Source organism: Condylostylus longicornis, unplaced genomic scaffold, assembly GCF_029603195.1.
Source record: "Condylostylus longicornis isolate FDR11 unplaced genomic scaffold, ASM2960319v2 ptg000004l, whole genome shotgun sequence".
NCBI lineage: Eukaryota > Metazoa > Arthropoda > Insecta > Diptera > Dolichopodidae > Condylostylus > Condylostylus longicornis.
In genome coordinates this window covers 24,319,257-24,342,458 of record NW_026577973.1, presented here as the reverse complement: position 1 = coordinate 24,342,458, position 23,202 = coordinate 24,319,257, and the positions used below count along the sequence as shown (strand labels likewise).

Genomic DNA, 23,202 nt, shown 5'->3' with positions numbered 1-23,202 from the left:
ATTAAATATGTACATGATGAAGGATATTTATTACTTACACCTAAAAATATATTTCTGCTAGAATCAAAACCTGCTGCATATATTCTTGCTTTAGATGCTTCACATCTGTTGACTAATATTCTACATGCAAAACGTGATATTGTACTTTGCATTACTTTTGCATCTTTTTTATCGCCGGGCAAAGTATCCATTACTACAAAGTCTATTGGGGATTCAGATGATCTTCCAACCTAATATAAAAAAAACCCCAATTAATTTACTTTTATTTTAAAAAATTAGTTTATTTATTTGTTTAATCTATAGCTAAAACTTAAAATTTTCTGCTGGTTAATCAACAAATAGAGAAAATAAACTTTCCTTAATCCGCTTTTTCTATTCTTATTTGAACTCGAATAGTAAATATCATTTTAAGGCATAGGCATACCTTCACATAAAACAATAAAATAACTAAGCCTAATTGCGATGTTCTCTTTCACTTCAGTAGAGAAAATGAATGGGTTAAATTTCTCAATTTCATTTCAAAATTCAAAATTCAAGACCATTTGTATGTGAGTTTAATTTTCCCTGAAAAAATTATTCAGATAACTTAAAACTTCTGTGATATTTAAGCATAAAATGCATAAATTTTATATAATTTCAATTAAGCATAATGTATATGTATAAAATAATTAGGAAGACAATAAAAACAAATAAAAAATTATTGAAAATTTATTGTGTTGTAAGAGTTGAAATTTCGAATATAATACATCGAAAATTCGTAAAAGACCATTAAGCTATTTCAAAGACAATATGTATGTACAAAGAGTATGTAAATTTCTTCTCAACATTTTTTAGGTCCAATAATTATCTTGATTAAGTTTCCGCGTTCACAAGTACCTTCGAGTAATATATTTTTACCGACCGTATTGTGTAAACAATAGCTAGTAAATAAACTATTTTTAGCAACCTGTCGGTCTGTCGATATCTCAAGTTCGGCTGAACCGATTTTGATGAAATTTTATATGTAAGTGTATTTCCACTTACATATAAAATTTCATCAACTGAAATTTCAATCAACTGTCGGGAACTGCACTTTTTAGCGGGCCTGTTTTACATTTTTGAACATTTTGAAGAAAACATTCAACCGATTTACTTGAAATTTCATATATATGCTCAACTCGACTGTCCGCGAAACCTCCTAACTTTTGGAAAAAATCGGGCCAAATATACATTTTTTCGTTTATAAAGAGAAATAATCAACCAATTTCATTGAAATTTAATATTTAAATTCTCTGTATTAAAACAATGAACATATAAATTTTTTGGAAAGATCAGGCGTCGAAAACTGATATGTGGGCCGATTTTATATTTTTCACCATATCTACGGAACGAATCGATGGAATTGCTTGAAATTTGATATTTGAGTTCTGGTTGATACTGAAACTAACTGGCGAGCATTTCAGGGAATTCGGAGACAAAGCACTCTACTAAGAGCCAAATTTAAATTTTTCTAGGTATGTCAACTATAAGCTTACTAATGTCCTAAAAATTGGAAATAAATATTTAACAGATATTTTTATAATATTCTGTAACACATTCACTCAACTAGAAAATACACGTTGCGGTCGGTTATGTGCTGGTCACATCAGATTTTTTTACCACAGATTTTTAAGATTCTGAAAATTTTTAGCCCTATACCAGAACAAGAAATTTTTTTCCACCATTATGAAGAAATTACAACATATCGGATATTAAAATAATAAGATCAAACAAATTATAAAGTTTTCACAAATCAACTTTTTTTTACTGTTTCTTTGAACATTATCGGTTTTATTGTTTTGTTTTTACAGACGAAATCCGTTTATTCGAATATACATACATTTAAGAATACATATACATACACATATATATATATATATATACACATATGTTATATTATATGGATGTATGTAATAACATATTCACTTCCACTAATTCAAAAATTTTGTAAATATTATAGGCATATATAGGCACATATGAGTTTAAAATACATATACATATACACATATTCTACAATGCGCAGTGGTGACACGAAGCATTTAAAATTATTAATTTACTTTTAAATTTGATGTTTTACAAATAAATATTTCGCGCTAAATTCAAAAATGTACTTTTCTAATATAAAATTAATTTTTTGAACAGTTAAGCTGATTTAAAGTGAAAAAAAAAGATTTTCTAAATACGTATAGCATTTATTTTTTTTTTTTTTAGTACTTTTCCAAAAAATTTTTGAAAAAAGTGATTATTAGTTTTACTCTGTCCGTCCTGAAATTTAATATGCTCATAGATCTTTACTAGAAACTTATTTCCGGAGAAGAAAAATTTTACTTCCCCCCCTCTAGAAGTTATACCTCACCAAATCTCTAAAAATGCCATTTGTTAACTATTTATTGCAGTGAAACCATAAGCATTTTTAATGTATTGTAAACACACAAAGGCAATGGCTTGCTTCTCCTATCGCGTCATACTATAGTTAAACTTTAAAAAAACAAAATGGCCGTTCAAATTTACCTCTAGACCCCAGGTTGTGGGAGCCTGAAATTTTAGCAGCTTTTAGACTCTCAAGTTGTCGCTTCTTGAAATTTGTAAAATTTAGTATTTTGACACCATATATTTCCGAAACCGCAGGCTTTTTCAAATTTCTATAAACGCAAAAAGCTAGGTTGATATAATCATCCTCGAAGTAAACTCACATATAAGTTTTCGTGACAATTTTTTTACAAAACTTGGAATATAATAAACAGACAGCCAACTGAACATCTAACAACAGACTGACAGACAAAGAAACATCTCTTCAAAAATAATTTATTTCACATTCGACGTGCAAAATTTGTTAAAAATTCTGATTCTATTTATGGCAACAAGAATAGTAAAAATTCTAATGGAATTTTTGTGATAACCATAACTGCATATGTAGATATTAGCAAAAAAACTGACAGATGTCAATTGTGTTCTCATTTCTCATATAAATTTTTCCGAAATCTACAACAACATTTAATAGTTTTCTAATGAACTATAAAAGAGTTTTTTAATTATAAATTTTCTTAACAAAGTTTATAACTGGTATTCATGCAGAGAGTGCTTTCGTTCACAACAAAGTTATGAGATATAGCATGATAAATTTATGGGTTTACAGCACAAAGTAACTTAGTGGAAAAACAAAAGCACAAAAAAAATTTAGGTCAAGTTGTAATCACCACAAGATAGACATACGTCAACCTAATGTCTTTATATCTAACAAGTCCCAATACTCAATTTTTTTTACGAAATATTACGAATTTTTGGCTTCGTTGTTAGTTTTTTAGCACTTTTCCAAAAATTTTTTGAAAAAAAGTGCTTATTAGTTTCACTCTGTCCGTCCGTCCGTCCGTCCGTCTGTCCGTGTGTCTGTTTACAAAACTTCTACATTCTTAAAGATAGAAAGCTGAAATTTAATACGTGCATAGATCTTTACTAGAAACTTATTTTCGTAGAACAAAATTTTTATCTATCTCCCCCCCTCTAGAAGTTATACCCCCCCAAAGCCCTAAAAATGGCCCATTTTAACTATTTGTTGCAATGAAACCATAAGCATTTTTGAAATTTTGCAAACGCAGAAAGGCAGCGGCTGGCTTTCCCTAGCGCGGTATACTATAGTTAAACCTTAGTTAAACCGTTTTTCTCCTATACCCTAGCCTGCAGAAGCTTGAAATTTTAGGAGCTTTTAGACATTAACAAATAGTTTATTTCGTTAGAAGAAAATTTTTTTCCATCTCTACCCCCTCTCAAGTTATCGCCTCTTGAAATTCGTAAAATTTGAATTTTTGACACCTTATATTTCCGAAACCTCAAGCTTTTTCAAATTTCTATAAACGCAAAAAGCTAACGGTAAATTCCATGACATTAAAAAATATAATTACTTTTCTTAACTCACACAATTAATTCTTAAAATCGAGCATTATGTTAACCCCTCTTTATATTAATTTTTATCTATTTCAAAGACTGCATAAATCGTTCATCCTAAATATATGCAATCCTAGAAATAGTTTCGTTTATGAATGAAAATAATTTTAATAGTGTGGTGGATATACATAGATTTTTAAAAGCAGTATTTTCACTTGTTGAAGGGAAAAGTGCTACAATACAAACCATTGGTTTGACCCAACTTTATTTCTTTAAATGACACTGATCGTGTCATATTTTTTATTATTTTTTTCTTTTTTTTTAAGTAAAAAAGAGATTAATATTTTAAAAAATTTCAGGATATTATACACATTTTTCAAAAAGCTTCCCATTTAAATTCTATTGCACGAAAAAGAAAGAAAGGTACGAAGAAAGAAAAAATGAAAAAAAATTTCAAATTCATATTTCAGTATGGTTTCAAATGTTAATGAGGAAGGATGTATGATTTTTTATGCACATTTTGTATTTCCCAATAAGGTAAGTTGAGTAGTGTCGGCTAACAAAAATGTTAGTAAAAGTAATATAGGTTGACACATTTCAACAATTTGAAATATCTCATTTCGGTTATTTATACGTTACTTATAAAATTGTTTCAAATAATTTCAGTTAGTTTTTAAGTTATTATAAATAAATATGTATGTACCTACTTCCAATAAATTTTTTTTAAATAATTATTTTAAAACTATTTCAAACATGTTATATTGAGTGCTTCAAAAATTTTGCTGTGCTCTTTTTTCATATTTTATTAGCAGGTAAACAAGAGCAATTTATTTATAAAATGTCCCTGCATGTGTATGTATGACCTATCTTAATTCTAAACGGAAAGAATTTTAAAATACCTGAACAAAAATTTTAAAATACCTGTTATTTTACAGTGGGAATTTTTGAGTCATTTGGTAAAATACCATTTATTTCAAAAATAAAAAAATATTCAAATCCGGTCATAAAAATATATGATTGTTTTTTCCAAACATTTTAAATATTTTTTTTTCTTAGGTAATCGATATAAATGACAATAAGTTTTTAATATTTTTTCAAATAAAAATAGAGGTAAAATTTTGAAGTTTATATAAAATTTGTATTTAACAAATAATATTTGATTGTACTTTAGATATTATTTTCTAATTCCCTCTTCAAATTTTTTCTTTACTATGTATTTATATCAATATTTAAGAATTATCTTTCATTAATTATATTTTCAACTTGACACCACAGTTACTCCCCATATCTTGAGTTAACTTACCCTATGAGAAAAAAAAGCTGTTCACTTAAAAATAATGAAATGCTTTCAGTAACATATAAAACGTTGAAGGCGAAGGATGTGCTTGTTGTTTTTCCGCTTTTTTTTAAATTTTAAAATAATTATCAATGAAAATATTAATATATTTTTTTGATTTTTCAAATATATTTTGTACTGTCACTTTTAAAATCTAATATTTTTTTTGTCGAAAGGAGTTAAAGTACGGAACATACGTTAAGTATTTACAAGTTAGTATTTTTTTATTTCTTTCAAAAAACAAAAGAGAAAAGGTTTTCAATAAAACTAAAAGTTGGTAAGGAGAAAAAATTGTTTTTGAATTTGTTAAAAAGGATATTATAAATATTATGTCTGCAATAATGTCTGTATTTTATATTTTCTTTATCAGTAACTCTTTAAACCCATCTATTCCAAAGAAAAATGTAAATTTGTCTTTGCATCATCATCAAACCTAATATTATCACCTGTAGTAGATTTAAGTTATACTGTAGTTTAAAAGAGTATTGGGCTCTTACAAACCGAAAAAATATAAAAGAAGCACTAAATAGGTAAATTAGTATAACCAGATGTATTTATTTGAAATTTATGCTACAGCCTTTAAATAACTTAAACAAACCGCTGAAAAATTGAGATGGTACAAGAAAATTTATTCAAGTGCAATAGTATAAATAACAATTAAGGATCGAATTTCCATATCGACTTCCATAACCTACGAAATTTCACAAAAACTACATGGGTGTCACAGTATTTACACAGTCAAATGTATTTTTTTTAATGTTTTATTACGAGTATTCAATCGCTTGCAAATGTTAAGTTACATTAATTTTTAAAGTTTTTTAAAGTCATTTAAGGGAAATGAAAATTGAATTTTTAAAAACAAAAATATTGAAATTTAATTTTTTATGTTCACAAATTTTTTATGATCTTTTTTAGTCGAAAATTAATTTATATAAATTTTGTATTTCAAATAAATTATTTTTTGTTTTTTTTTTTAGGGGAAATGGCGACTGCTCTAATTTTTTTTTCATAAAGACTTCTTTTTGTATTCTGCTTTGAAATTATAATTTTTGTGTTTTTTTTTGTCATGCCTTAATATTTTGTCATTTGTAAACTTTCACACTTTTTATATAACAAAAACAAGAAAGAAGAAATCGAATAAGAAACTTTCATCCTAATAAGAAGAACAACAAAACTAAACATAGAAAAAAATGTTGTGAAAAGGATCGTAAATTTTGTTCAACACTTTAAATAAAATTTTCATGATATTTTCATCAGCTTTTATATTTTGCTTTTTTATTTCTAGGTTATTACGCTTCTCAAAGCATAATGCAAATTCTCCTAAAGCCTTTTTCATATACGTACTATATACATATATATGTATAAATTATGATATAGACATTTTTATATCCTCAAAATGCACATTATATACGATGTGTGTATAGTTGATTGAGTTTAATAAATAGAAACAAAAATTTGCGAGAACCAGATTTATGAAACAATAAAAGCCAAAATTTAAGAGAAACATCGGTATATTCATACATGCATACATATGTATATGTATGTATATATGTACATTAGTTTATAACAAATTACAAAACAAATATGTTTTTACATTCTTTAGTTAAATATTAAACATAAATTTCACGTAAATTTTTATGTATAGATGAACCAGGTTCAATCTTGTTTAGCGCCCTGCACGCAACTTCAAATAAATGAGTCCACTAATTTTAAATCAAATGTTTAGTTTATTAGTCAATTCTATAATCCGTATTCCTCACTTGATTTGTTGATAACTTATGGCATAATTTATAAGACCATCAACAATTAAAGTTTAAAATGAGTTTAAAAGTAAAGTTAAAATAAAGGTTCATAGAAATAACTAGTTGCAGGAGAACAACAATTAATTATTTTTTTTTATTTTTGAGCAAAAACCAACATACTAGATAGGTTTTCATACTATAACTTATACATATGCAGTTTTAAAACAATTTTGAATGGCATAAGTTAATAAACAAAATTTGATGTGATCAGCACATACCGGACCGCAATATATATTGTCTAATTTATCAAAAATGTTGCACAAAATTATAGAAATGTCTTTTAAACACTTCTTTCAAATTTTAAGGACGCTAGTAAGCAAGTCATTTATATCAGGTACCAAACAAAACCCAAACATTAAATTTCAACCAATTCCGTCAAGGACGTAATCTTTATATGTATATGATAAAAAATATAAGATTTCTGTCCAGTGAAAGTGCAGTTTATGATATTCCAAAATTCGGCCCTAGCGAAAGTGCAGTTTAAGATATTCCAAAAAAAAATTTATAAATTCACTGTTTTCACACCCTGAATTTAAATATTAAATTTCACGCAAATTGGATGATTATTTCTCTTCATATGCGCAAAAATGTAAATTTGGCCTGTAGTAAAAGGCCAGTTGCTGCCAGTTGCGTGGTTTTTTCAAAAATTTTGTGGTTTCTTGTACCGTCAAGCAAAGCTTATGTATAAAATTTTATGTTACTCCATTTAATATCTTCCTAAAAATAATCTAAAATTTAAAATCGTTCCGTAAAAAATTCCAGTTTCCGAGGCATGTCAAAGTTTGTCAAACCTTCTCACTCTCAAAGCAAACTCATACATAAAATATCATTGAAATACACGCTTGCATTCGGCGCAACCGAATTGAAGTATATGCATGCGTTCGGCGCAACCGAATTGAAGTTCACGCTTGCAAAAATCGACCGACATATCGAAAGACCGACGCTTCTCCGTGGTAGGAAGTATATTTCGACCAAAAACTCGACTATCGAAATTTGGTGTCATCAGATAACCTTCCTTATTGTATGCAATGCGGTCGGTAAAAATTATCAATTCTTTCGATATTCTTACCGACGTTTTTAACTTTGCATTATAAAATCAATTCTAAATTAAAGAAAAATTTATTTTTTGCAATATTGAAAAGTCGTCTTTTAACATCCATAGGAAATTTTTCTTTTAGTTTTTTAGCACTTTTCCAAAAAATTTTTGAAAAAAAGTGCTTATGAGTTTCACGTTGTCCGTCCGTCGGTCCGTCCGTGGACACTTTTTTTGTTTACAAAACTTTTACACCCTTGAAGATAGAAAGCTGAAATTTAATACGTACATAGATCTTTACTAGAAACTTATTTCCGTAGAACAAAATTTTTACCTATCTCCCCCCCCCCCCCTTTAGAAATTATACCCCCCCTAAAACCCTAAAAATGCCCATTTTTAACTATTTGTTGCAATAAAACCATAAGCATTTTTGAAATTTTGCAAACGCGGAAAGGCAGCGGCTTGCTTCCCCTGGCACGGTATACTATAGTTAAACTTAAGAAAAACAAAATGGCCGTTCAAATTTACCGTTATCAAAAGTCCTTTTTTTCCAAATTTTTGATTTCGTTTTTCTTCTAGACCCCAGCCTGTAGAAGCTTGAAATTTTAGGAGCTTTTAGACATTAACAAATAGTTCATTTTGTTAGAAGAAAATTTTTCCATCTCCACCCCCTCTCAAGTTATCGCCTCTTGAAATTTGTAAAATTTGAATTTTTGACACCTTATATTTCCGAAACCGCAGGCTTTTTAAAATTTCTATAAACGCAAAAAACTAACGGTAAATTCAATGACATTAGAAAAATATAATTAGTTTTCTTAACTAACACAATTAACCCTTAAAATGGAGCATTATGTTAACCCCACTTTATACTAATTTTTGCTTTATTTCAAAAATTGCATAAATCGTTCATCCTAAATATACGCAATCCTAGAAAGAGTATCGTATATGAATGAAAATATTTTTAATAGTGAGATAGATATACATAGACTGCATTTAAAAGCAGAATTTTTACTTGTTGAAGGGAAAAGTGCTACAATACGAGTACAAACCTCAACTTTACTTTGCTTTGACTCAACTTTATTTTGCTTTTATTATTCAAATCACATATTGTTATATAAATTCGAACTTAATTTTTTTGTAGAAGAACATCATGTGTTAAACCAATTAAATACAGTCACATGTCCTGTTTATTTTATTTTTGTACTATAACATAAAAAGAAAATAATATCATGAACAGTGGAAAAATATTAAATTTAAATCTCTCGCTCTCCCAGTTGTCAATTAGTGACGAATATATAACCTTTGTTTTATAATTTGCAAATTGTGAGAGATTTTGTAAATACGAGAAGTTTGCAAATTGTTGATTTTTGTCCAGTACTACAAGCCGAAAAACTTTTGTTTAACAGTAAAAGAACCGTCTCATATTGAACAAAAAAAAACTTATTTTGCATAAAGTAGTTAGAGGTTAATCTTAGATAGTTGCATTCATCAGACATATTTCAACTAAATATAATCGGTGAAATTGAAGCACGAATGATTTTTACCTTTTGTTATGAAATTATTCTTATATGTATATAGTTAAGACCCAGAAACTATAATGATTAATGGTTTTTACGCAACTCTTAATTATTAAAAATAAACTTACAATTTATACAAATTAAATTCTCAATTATAAAGTACAAATATAAACAAAACTCATAGCATTCAAATTGTTAATTAAAAAAAGTGACATGATCAAGAAAAGGAGACATTTTTAGTTATTGACTTTGTGTAATTACGTTATGTTTATTTTTTATAGTTATCAAAACGACGCCAGTTTTCGAACGTGACAAAGAGAATATAATTTTGGCAAATCAAAATAAATAAATGCCCAATAGAAATCTAAGAAACTTTGAATGAAAATATGCTTACAAATGCTTACATATCCTAACAATGGGGAACATAACATCACTTAGAAACGCGAATATAGCCGCAACTTCTTTTATACTTTGTTATATCACCCTGTTTTTCAAGGTTATTTAGATTCTTGTACAAAGAAAAAAACAAAAACAATATTTTTATTAACCAATATAAAAATTTCTTAATACAAAATTACCAGCACCAGTTTACCAACTTTTAAAAATTATACTACTGTAAAAGCGTAGCTAAAAAACGCTTTTGAAATCTATATTCTTAAATTTTCTGACTTTTCTACCTTTCTTTATTGTGATAGTTTTTTTTTTGCCTCCCATCCATACCCTTAAACATCATTTTTATTATACACAAAATGGTGAGTTTAAATATGAATTTGTGTTAAAGAAAAGTTCAATTCTATGAAAAAAGTCCATATTTGCCTGGAACAATCGTTAACAAAAGAAAAAAATCTGATATGATCCGCACATAATCAACCGCAAAGTGTATTGACTACTTTAGCGAAAGTATTGCACAAGAATATCAAAATGTCCTTTTTTTAATATACTCAGAGAACTTTATGTTTGGTTCATCTTGTGCTATCCGAATTGACTGGAAAGCACTTCCAGTAACAAGCAGAATTCAACTATTAAATTTGAAGAAATTTCGTCAATTAATTCGTCGAATATGATAAAAATGTAAAATCGCTTCCTAATATTTCCAAAAATTTATATGCTCATCGCTTTACCACATGAATTTATGTATTAAATTTCAAGGAAATTGGCTATGATCGGTCCTCTTCATAAGAGTAAAAATGTAAATTTGACCCATAGTAAAAGTGAAGTCTCTGACATGCGATTTCTGCTAAAATTAGGAAGTGGGTTCTCGTACGAAATTCTCTCAGTCAGTTGAAATTTAAAAATGATCAAAAATGTAAAATCGGCCCGTAAAAAGTCCCTCTCCCAAAATCTGACATATTCTAAAAATTAATTAGTGACATAGTTAAAATAAATACTTACATATATAAATTTTTCAAATTTAAATCAAAATTGTTGGCATCTCAAAGCCGAAATTGTGAAGTCATACAATCACCTTCGCTACCATGGAATAGTTTACTACACTTCCCTACAATGCCATCATATGAACGTATTGTATATAATGTAGTCGAAGAAAAGAAAAGTGAAATAATAAAGCAAAATGGTTTTCCCGTTCTTTCCGTGTTTGTATAGTCGTATGTTTAGAATGAAAAAGTATTAGAATATTTTAAAAAAGGCTTTTTTTTCTTGCTTTTGTTTTTCGATTATTGCATTACTTTTTTTTCTAGTATTTATACATACGTATGAAGACACAATGTAACGTTTTAAGATATTTTTCACTATTTTAAATTGAAGAAACAAAGTCATGATCATATTAAATAATTGCTATTGACATTTGAAATATTGGAAAAAGAGTAAGTAAAAGAAGTCATAGAAAAACTGTACTCATTTTTTAGGTAAAGAACTCTATAACATATTCTCCAGATTTAATTTTTATTGCTCCAAATTAAATATTCAAACAGAACTCTGCTTATAATGATATAACACTGTAAAGTTCTTATGATGGTATCTTAGCATTCATACTGAATCGGTTGGAATTGAGAAACTTGTTCCATTTGTAATAATTTCTAAATATTCATCTGTTAGCACCATTTTTTACAATTTTGTTGAACTCACTTCGCAATTTCCTTAACAAACAAGTTAATTTACCAAAAACTAAAATAAATTCAATCAATAATCTCATATACACAAATGAAAGGAAACTCGATTGTTTGAGATATCTGTAGAGTTTATCGAAATTTCGGAAAGAGAAGATTGTTGAGAGTTTTCTGTTTTGTATTTTATTATAAATCTGAGTGCCTGGCAATTTTTTTTGAGTCCTCAACTTGGATTTGCAATACATTGAGTCCTTAATTTACGATTGTATTCTAAAATCGTTGTTTTAGTTTTAATATATTATGTCTTAGTATAAATTTGATTATTTTTTTTCTATATTTTACCATTTATTTTTATAGGAAAGAGTAGCAAGGTTTAAACAAATTCTCAAACAAATTTTTTTGCTGGATTCTATGCATATCCCGCTTTTGATTCGCCGTATAAGAAAAAAGCGAGTGAATAGTTTGTATAAGGTAAGTTTCAAGTGAGAAGAATTTTTCGTATTTCATATCTTGTTTTTAGCACTTTTCCAAAAAATTTTTTGAAAAAAGTGCTTATTAGTTTCACTCTGTCCGTCCGTCCGTCCGTCCGTCCGTCCGTCCGTCCGTCCGTCCGTCCGTCCGTCCGTCCGTCCGTCCGTCCGTCCGTCCGTCCGTCCGTCCGTCTGTCCGTCCGTCCGTCCGTCCGTCTGTCCGTCCGTCCGTCCGTCCGTCCGTCCGTCCGTCCGTCCGTCTGTCCGTGTGTCTGTTTACAAAACTTCTACACCCTTGAAGATAGAAAGCTGAAATTTTATATATACATAGATCTTTACTAGAAACTTATTTTCGTAGAACAAAATTTTTACCTATCTCCCCCCCTCTAGAAGTTATACCCCCCCAAAACCCTAAAAGTGGCCTTTTTTAAATATTTGTTGCAATGAAACCATAAGCATTTTTGAAATTTCGCAAACGCAAAAAGGCAGCGGCTTGCTTCCCCTAGCGCAGTATACTATAGTTAAACTTTAGAAAAACAAAATGGCCGTTGAAATTTACCGTTACCTAAAGTCCTTTTTTTCCAAATTTTTGATGTCGTTTTTCTTCTAGATCCTATATTCTAGAACTTTGAACTTTTAGGGGCTTTTAGACATTAACAAGTAGTTCATTTCGTTAGAAGAAATTTTTTTTCCATCTCCACCCCCTCTCAAGTTATCACCTCTTGAAAATCGTAAAATTTGAATTTTTGACACCCTATATTTCCGAAACCGCAAGCTTTTCCAAATTTTTATAAACTCAAAAAGCTAACGGTAAATTCCATGACACTAAAAAATATAATTATTTTTCTTAACTCACACAATTAACCCTTAAAATCGAGCATTATGTTAACCCCTTTTTATGTTAATTTTTGCTTTATTTCAAAGACTGCATATACGAGTATGCGTCATCCTAAATATATGCAATCCTAGTAATAGTTTTGTATATGAATGAAAATAATTTTTATAGTGTGATAGGTATACATAGACTGTATTTAAAAGCAGAATTTTCACTTGTTGAAGGGAAAAGTGCTACAATACAAACCATTGGTTTGACCCAACTTTATTTTTTTAAACTTAGAACTCATCTAGAAATATTATCTCAAATCCTTCTACGTCATTCATAATAGCGAAAAAAGGAAAAACAAGAAATGGTAGGCTCTTATCGATGTTTGCGTTCTGGTTTGATGTAATGTTGGTTTGAAAACTTAAGAAATTAAAAAACTCGTTTCAGTTCATTAAAACTATTTGAACCATTTAAATTTTTAAACCATATGAGTCACCATTCATTGACTTTAAGGTTAAAGGTGGCAAGTTCAGTCGATATTTTAAAAGCAATGAAAAAATTTTGAGTAATTGGAAATGAGTAATTGGAAAAATTTTACGAATTAAGCGAGATACATAATCAGGCTGATAAATTATTTCGTTCCCTATATAGAAATTGAAAGTTTATATCATACTTGTAACGAATAAATTGAAGAAAATAGAAAACCAAAATTTCTAAATTATTTTTATTTTTTTCCTTTTTGAATAAACTTTAACTTGTTCTAGTTTTGCTCCCGAAGTAGTTATTAACACAACTTTTTTTAAAACAAATAAAAGTCTAATTCTTGTCTTTTGAAATTCCTTATGGATATATGTGCGTACATATGTATATATATACTTTTCTATAAATGCACCCCATCCTTTTCCCGCCTCTTATTGAAATAGCTTTCTTTTTACCGCTTCTAAAAACTTAAAAATTATTCTATGACATGAAATCATGATTTCTCCAAAAAGAAAATTCTATTACATGACATTAGAATATAAAGAACACCCTTTTATGAAAGTATTTATTAGAGCACATAATATATTGGATTAAATCACATACATACATATAATATGTATAAAAACGATTAGTACGATAATAAATAAAGCACATATATAGAAATGTATATATAGACACTTCACACGAAATAGAAAACAGAAATTAAAACAAAATAAAGTTGAATCAAACCTGTGGCACGTTTCTTGAACAATCTATTACATTATCTAAATTACTTTTATTAATGCACCAAAATATATATTTATTGCACACATTTAGGTTGAGCAGAAGATCAAAAAAAAATCTGATGTGGTCAGCACATAACCGACCGCATTGTGTATTGTCTAGTTAAATGAAAGTGTTACAGAATATTATAAAAATGTCTGTTAAATACTTCGTTCCAATTTTTAGGACATTAGTAAGCTTATAGTTAACATACTTAGAAAAATGTAAATTTGGCTCTTAGTAGAGTTTTGCTTTGTGCTACCCGAATTCCCTGAAATGCTCGCCAGTTAGTTTCGGTAACAACCAGAACTCAAATATCAAATTTCAAGAAATTCCATAAATTTGTTCTGTGGATATGGTGAAAAATGTAAAATCGGCCCGCAAATCAGTTCTCGAGCCCTGATCTTTCCAAAAAAGTTATATGTTCATTGGTTTAATATGAGGAATTCATATATTAAATTTCAATGAACTCGGTTGATTATTTCTCTTTATATACACAAAAGTGTATGTTTGGCCCGTAGTAAACGTCTAGTTGCCGATGCCTGATCTTTCCAAAAAATTTACATGTTCATTGTTTTAATACGAGGAATTCATGTATTAAATTTCAATGAAATCGGTTGATTATTTCTCTTTATATACACAAAAATGTATATTTGGCCCGTAGTAAACGCCCAGTTGCTGATGCCTGATTTCTTCCAAAAGTTAGGAATTTTTGCGTATGATCGAGCAAAGCTTATATATGAAATTTCAAGTAAATCGGTTGAATACTTTCTTCAAAATGGTGAGAAATGTAAAATCGGCCCGCTAAAAAGTGCAGTTCCCGATGCCTGATATATACCAAAAGTTGATCGATCCGTGCCATGGTGGAAACAAACTTACATATAAAATTTCATCAAAATCGGTTCAGCCGAACTTGAGATACACGCGTGCACACACAGACCGACAGACCGACAGACCGACAGGTTGCTAAAAATAGTTTATTTACACTTCCCTACTATGGAGAAGTACGTTCCCACCGAAAACTCGATATGCAAAATTTGTTGCCATCACATAACCTACCTATTGTTTACACAATACGGTCGGTAATAAAAATAGCGTTAACATAATTGTTGAATTGGACTAGAGGAGAAAACTTTTTTTCTAGCGAAACAAGCTATTTATTAGCGCATACAAGCTGCTTTAGACTACTAAAAGCTGCCGTCTATATAAGAAAAGTGATATCAAAAAATTAAAAAGACAGACGTGTTTTAGGTAACGGTTAATTTTAAAGGCTATTTTTCCTTTTTAATATACAATTTGGCCTGTGCCGTGATTGGAGAAGCATATCACAAACTTTTTAGCGTTTGCGAAATTCAAAAAAAATTTTGTAGTTCATTTACAATAGATAGTCAAATTAATGGCATAATTGTCTATAAATTACAATTAAGAGTCAAAACAGCTCTCAAATCTGTTCCTCAATCTCAATATCTCAATTCCTCTCAAAGAGTGCAGAAGTTTTTTTTGGAAAAGTGTGAAAAAAGGTAATAAAAAAAGGTTTTGTTTTGGAAGTTCATTAAAACTTTATTTTCAAACGTCATTAAATTGAGAGAAAAGGAAAGCTATATAGTGTGCACATAACACAAAGGTACATTATATATAAATCAAAGTAACGATAAAATGTAAATAAATAATTAAAGAAGGAATTTAAATTATGTAATCTAGAATAACCAAAAACTTCATCTAAAATTATGCAATGATTATATGGAAAAATTTTATTTTGATTGCAACAAAAATTTCAATCAAATTTTTGAAAAACTGTTTGATTCAGGTGAAAATAAAATTGTTTAACATGTACAAAATAATGTGGAATCCCGAATATTGCACATTTAAATTATATAGTAAACGGGAGATATATGTAGATAAATTTTATTATGTGAATTATTTATGTCAATGGGAAACTAACCCATAATAATGAGAAATCCTTTTTCTCTGTATTTTGTGGCTTTTTAATGCCTTTAAAACCAAAATAAACTTAGAATATCATAAAAAATATCTAAAACATATTTTGATGTAAGAATTGAACTGGAATTAAATTTTAAAATTCGTTGTAATACAAAGGTAGAGAGTAAATATAAAAAAGGAATTATTCCAGCGCAGAATCTTAGTTAATCAAGTGGAATTTATAAACAATGAAAAAAACATCGTTTTTTGTTCTTTACAAGATTTTTAATTTTTGTTAAAGTTTTTCGTACAGTATCACTTCAATATAAATTGGATTTGAAAAATACAAATACTCGTAATTTTAATATTTTATATTGAAGTGATAAGCCTTTATGTTGGATGATAAATAAATTAAAGCAAATCTGTATTAAATATCACACATATTATAAATTAAATATTACCCCATTAACTTATTTATCGCGATATGTCCATTTGTATATTTAAGGATAAAAATTTAAATTGTGAAATTTATTAGAATTTCCTTCAAACACTGCACAAAAGTGTAGAAAATAAATTTATGGATTTGGCAAAAATTGATACTATTGTATTAATTTTACTTTTATTGATATTAATTTTACTTATATTGATATTTTACTTTTTTTAATTTGCAGTTTAAAATCTACTACTATCTCATTTACTAATTTCTAACTTACCTAAAATACGGCGCATTTATAAAAATCGATACTCGACTGTATTATATCAAAGAAAGTGATTTGGTAAATAAGAATTACATATCCATACACGTATCATAATAAGGAACTCGAAAATTATTTAAATATTTATGAAAAATTTAATAAAACGTTTAATCAACCATAAGAAAATAATACAAAAAAAAAACTTGGTAAAAATTAATCGATAAAATAATTTTTTAAAGTTTCTTTATTTTACAAGAACAAAATTTCTTTTTAATTAATAGCATCTGAATTTTTATTTTGTAGCGCTAAGAAAGTTGATTAGTCCCAAAATGTTTTACTTAATTAATTTTAACAAATAATTATTCATAATATTTTAAAGTAATTAAAATGTTGAAATGTTAAATATAATGTTGCCCATCGTGATTATCAATCAATTTAGCGTCCTTTTTCAAGGATTTTTAGTGAAAGTCGTTTCTGATAGCTCAACAGTTCAATCACGATAAGTCTAGAAGTTCATTTAACCAATGTTATATATACATATTTATCAGGACATTATTTTCCGATGTTTTTCGAACTACTAAAATTTTTTAAAGCAATGTTGAATAATTTATATTCCGAAGTTTTATTTTAGCATAATGAAAATTTAACTGAAATATTTTTTCTTATTTTTCCTTTCTGTTAAGCTTTTGAGCACTTATTCTCAATTTTTTTATAATGTTCTCAAAAACCTTCCAAGTAATATTATTATTACTTCTTTTTATTTTTCATAATTAAAGAAAAGAATTATTAAAGCTGCTTTGAATTTTGAAATCAAAAATTTTTCTCTGTAATTCAGTACCCTTCCATTTCGAAAACAGGAAATGTTTAAGCGTTAAAATTTGTAATTCAATTTCCTTTTTTTAATGCGTTTTTTTTTAATTGAATGAAATGTTAGGCATTCAATTGTAGAATCCAGAGCCTACTTAACAATTTTCACCTACATCACACCTCACGATTGATTGATGTATATGAAAATCGTTAGGTGAAAGCCCACCTAACGATTTTCACATACATTTGGAAATTATTTTTGATTTACTTTTTGAGCTCGGTAATCTGATAAATATATGTATAATAAATTTAACAGGAAATAAAGTATAAGTGTATATCGGCATACTATAAAGTATATGAAATTTTAATAAGTATATAAAAAATTCCATTGTGTGAAAATTCGGCAAACTGGAGATCTAGCATGAAAACTGTCATAATCAGAATAGTTTTTCTTCTAAATTTAGTTTTTTTTTTTTAATAAGATTCAGAACAAAAATCAAAAAATCCTAACCTGTATATCCTAATTATGCAAATGCATATGTATGTGTACGTGTGTATAAAATTCTTACTTAAAAAAATTTTTTGTAGTAAAAATTCAAAAATTGTGGTTTTTTTCAAGTAAGTAAAAAATGAAATTGTTTATAAATTTCTTTTGATATACCTCTAAAATCTTGAATATTTCAAAAAAAAATTTGGACATAAAAAACTTACAATAAAAAGTGTACAACAATATGTAGCTATCAAAAATACATTGCAAAACTATTGTATTTTCCTTAATATTTATTTAACTGTTGAAAAGAAATGTTAAAACTCAGAGTACCTGCGCAAAGCAAAAACCAACGTAATTTTTTTTTTGTTGTAACAGCCTTTCCGCTTTTTTTTATGTAATTTTTTTCTTTTTGTAAAGCACAAAACGATAATCCCGAGAAAGAGAAAAGAAGAATGCAATGCTATTATTTTTAAAATTGAATAGATGCATCTTATTCGAAAAATAAATGTCGAACAATGGCTAAAACTAACACAAAGCAAAAAAAAAAAATCTGATGTGGTCAGCACATAACCGACCGCATTGTGTATTGTCTAGTTAAATGAAAGTGTTACAGAATATTATAAAAATGTTTGTTAAATACTTCTTTTCAATTTTTAGGACATTAGTAAGCTTATAGTTAACATACCTAGAAAAATGTAAATTTGGCTCTTAGTAGAGTTTCGCTTTGTGCTACTCGAATTCCTTGAAATGCTCACCAGTTAGTTTCGGTAACAACCAGAACTCAAATATCAAATTTCAAGAAATTCCATCAATTTGTTCTGTGGATATGGTGAAAAATGTAAAATCGGCCCGCAAATCAGTTCTCGAGCCCTGATCTTTCCAAAAAAGTTATATGTTCATTGCTTTAATATGAGGAATTCATATATTAAATTTCAATGAAATCGGTTGATTATTTCTCTTTATATACACAAAAGCGTATGTTTGGCCCGTAGTAAACGTCTAGTTTCCGATGCCTGATCTTTCCAAAAAATTTACATGTACATTGTTTTAATACGGGGAATTCATATATTAAATTTCAATGAAATCGGTTGATTATTTCTCTTTATATACACAAAAATGTATATTTGGCCCGTAGTAAACGCCCAGTTGCTGATGCCTGATTTCTTCCAAAAATTAGGAATTTTTGCGTATGATCGAGCTGAGCTTATATATGAAATTTCAAGTAAATCGGTTGAATACTTTCTTTAAAATGGTGAAAAATGTAAAATCGGCCCGCAAATCCGTTTTCGAGCCCTGATCTTTCCAAAAAATTTATATGTTCATTGTTTTAATACGAGGAGTTCATATATTAAATTTCAATGAAATCGGTTAATTATTTCTCTTTATATACACAAAAATTTATATTTGGCCCGTAGTAAACGTCTAGTTGCCGATGCCTGATTTCTTCCAAAACATACGAATTTTTGCGGATGGTCGAGCTGGGCTTATATATAAAATTTCAAGTAAATCGGTTGTATACTTTCTTCAAAATGTTCAAAAATGTAAAACAGGCCCGCTAAAAAGTGCAGTTCCCGAGGCCTGATATATACCAAAAGTTGATCGATCCGTGCCATGGTGGAAACAAACTTACATATAAAATTTCATCAAAATCGGTTCAGCCGAACTTGAGATACACGCGTGCACACACAGACCGACAGACCGACAGACCGACAGACCGACAGACCGACAGGTTGCTAAATATAGTTTATTTACACTTCCCTACTATGGAGAAGTACGTTCCCACCGAAAACTCGATATGCAAAATTTGTTGCCATCACATAACCTACCTATTGTTTACACAATACGGTCGGTAAATATAATGGGGCCAGCACATAACCGGCCATAATGTATATTGTCTAGTTTAGCGAAAATGATAAAGAAGATTATGAGTTGGTCATATAAACTGGTGACGTTAGAGTAAACTTTTAGTTAACATCTCTAGAAAAATGTAAATTTGGTTTTTAGTAGAATTTCGCTTTGTTCCATCCAAATTCCCTGAAAAGTTCACCAATTCGTTTAGGTAAAAACTATAACTGAAATAACAAATTTCAAGAAATGCCATCAACCCGATCTGTAGATATAGTAAAAAATTTATAGAAATGTCCTCCAGTTCGGTTGTCGAGTCCTAATCTTTCCAAAAAATTTGTAGGTTCATTTTTTTAACATCTTGAATTTATATATTAAATTTCAAAGAAATTGAGTGATTATTTCCTCTTATATGCGCAAAAATATAAAATCGGCCTGCAATGAGGTTCAGTTCCCGAAGTTTAATATATCTCAAAAATTGATCAATCCATGTCAAAGCTAAAATAAACTCATATATAAAATTTCATCAGAATTGGTTCAGCAGATCTAGAGATACACGCGTATAAAAGTAAACAGATAGACAGACAGACCGATAGATCGCCATCTCTCTAAAAATAGTTTATTTACTTTAATAGTTTATTGAAAATAGCTTCCCTATTATGGAGTTATCACTTATTTAACCTCCTTTATTGTATGCAACGCGGTCGGTAAAAAGAGACATTCAAGCATGTTTTCACAGAATTCATCTAAACATAAATATTAATTCTTTTATTCATCGGTCATTATAAATGCAAAAACTCAGCATCATATCTAACGTACAACTGCAATTGCAATAAACATTTAAAATCAAACAAAAGAGAAAACTATTTCAATGGACAATTAAACTATTCATTACGGTTTAACTCAAATAAAATTATTGTAAGTCCTATACAATATAAAATTGCAGTAACACCAACAGTAAGAAAGCATCTTTTGCAGAAGAAAAAAACATTTGAATGCGACATTAAATAAAAACAAAAAATAAGTAATTTTATAACAATAAGTTAAAAGTATCAATAAAAATGGTAAAGAAAAGCATGAAAAATAAATCCGATCAGATTTGTAGTTTTCAACATTACCTAAACAATTGAAGATGTTGTTTGCATTATTGTAAATTTTTGTATTATTGCATGAGCTCGTCATTTACGTACGTCAATTTCCTGCATACCTCCAAAATTGAGGAATCGAACATTAATTTGCCGATCGAATTTGGTATTTAATTGGGTCAATAAAATGGATAAATATATTTTTTGAAAACAGACTTTACGGCCGGCTCTTTTTTTTAGGATTTTGGAAAAGCTTACAGTTTCGATATAATAAACTGACGACAATTTGAAATTGTTAATTTTAAGAAGAGATAGCCGATAAAGCGTTTCATAGAGAAGTAAAAAACAATTTGTTCAATCACAATTTAATTACTTATTAATTTTTACAAGCTATTAAAATTCCCGACATCTGCATCTTCCTGTCTTAGACAGACATATGATAAAAATTTTGAAAGAACGTAGGTTTCCGTTTACATTTACGGAATTTAAATATTAGTTTGTATTTATTATCCTATTGATAATGTAACTATCAATAGGAAATATAAGCAAAAGTTTTCTTCTTCAGAAACTGATTTCTCAAAAAACTCCATTTGTAAATTTGAAAATCGTCATTTTTCATTTTGAAAGCAGACGAACGGGTAGAATGAGACCAAAAGCACGATTTTTCCAATTTTGTTAAAAAATTTTAAATATACTCCCAAATACTGAAAAAAACGAAGAAACATGTATGCTGTAAGTTCATTATTTGTATTTATTTAATATTGTTAGCCAGTTGCAAAAGAGAAAAAAAACACTGAGTCATAAAAAACTTATACATTGACATAATTCAGTATAGATATTAAAAGATTTACGAGATACCAAGTCAAGACCAACTAAACAACTAAAAAGTTTAATAGGATTATAGGATGTTACAACTTGTTCGAATTCTTTCGAGTTTTTTACAAATATAGCGGACAAATAAGAAGCTTCGGACTTAATAAGAAGATGTATGTTTTTATACCCTGCACTTCGTGAAGGGTATATTAACTTTGGTATGGAGTTTGTAACTACTTGAAGGAGTCATCTGCGGTATGGACATATATATATATTCTTGCTCAGCGTAAAATTCTGAGTCGATTTAGACATGTCCGTCTGTCCGTCCGTCCGTCCGTCCGTCCGTCCGATCGCACGATAACTCAAAAACGAATAATGCAATCGACACCAAACTTTCACAAGTTTTTTCTGTTGTGCCAAAGACGAGCCCTATTGTTATTGGACTAATTCGGACAACGGGTTCGGGTAGCTGCCATACAACTCAAAGAGTTTATTTTAAATATTTCAAAAACTAATAAAGGTATAAATATAAAATTTTGTATACATGTGTCCAATTATATTCTGCACATGCTCTAAAAATGATAATGGGATAGCTGCTCCGGTTCGGGTGGCTGCCATACAACTCCTACAGCAAATTTTTTATATTCGGCAAAATAATAAAGTCAGATTCATGAAACCTGGCAATCATGTGTCCAATTATGGCTCAAATATATTTCTGAAGTTTTGGTGGAATTGCTCGACAGGTTCGAGTAGCTCCCATACAGGTCTAAAAGCTTATTTTAAATATTTGGAAAAATAATAAAGTCAAATTCATGAGACTTGGCAGTCGTGTGTCCAATTATAGGTCCGACATAAAGTTTTGGTGCGATTGCTTGACAGGTTCGAGTAGCTCCCATGCAAGTCTACAAGCTTATTCTTAATATTTGGAAAAATAATAAAGTCAGATTCATGAAACTTGGCAGTTGTGTGTCCGATTATAGATCAGATATATTTGTGAAGTTTTGATGGAATTGCTTGACAGGTTCAGGTACTTGCCATACAACTCCAAAAGCTTATTTTACCTATTTGGAAAAATAATAAAGTCAGATTCATGAAACTTGGCAGTTGTATGTTGAGTAATAGGTCACATATATTTCTGAAGTTTTGGTGGAATTGCTTAACAGGTTCGAGTAGATCCCATACAAGTCTAAAAGCTTATTCTTAATATTTGGAAAAATAATAAAGTCAGATTCATGAAACTTGGCAGTTGTGTGTCCGATTATAGATCAAATATATTTGTGAAGTTTTGGTGGAATTGCTTGGCAGGTTCAGGTACTTACCATACAACTCCAAAATCTAATTTTAAATATTTGGAAAAA

The 23,202-nt window shown here is 28.8% G+C and overlaps 1 protein-coding gene across 1 annotated transcript in view; it reads right to left on the bottom strand.

Annotated features, from left to right (window-relative positions):
• LOC129607658 (protein pellino) overlaps window positions 1–23,202 on the bottom strand; it is a 38,662-nt gene that overhangs the window by 1,579 nt on the left and 13,881 nt on the right. Inside the window, exon 4 of the mRNA XM_055518801.1 lies at window positions 39–230. Within this exon, the coding sequence (XP_055374776.1) occupies window positions 39–230 (192 nt within the window). The remainder of the gene's footprint in view (window positions 1–38; window positions 231–23,202) is intronic.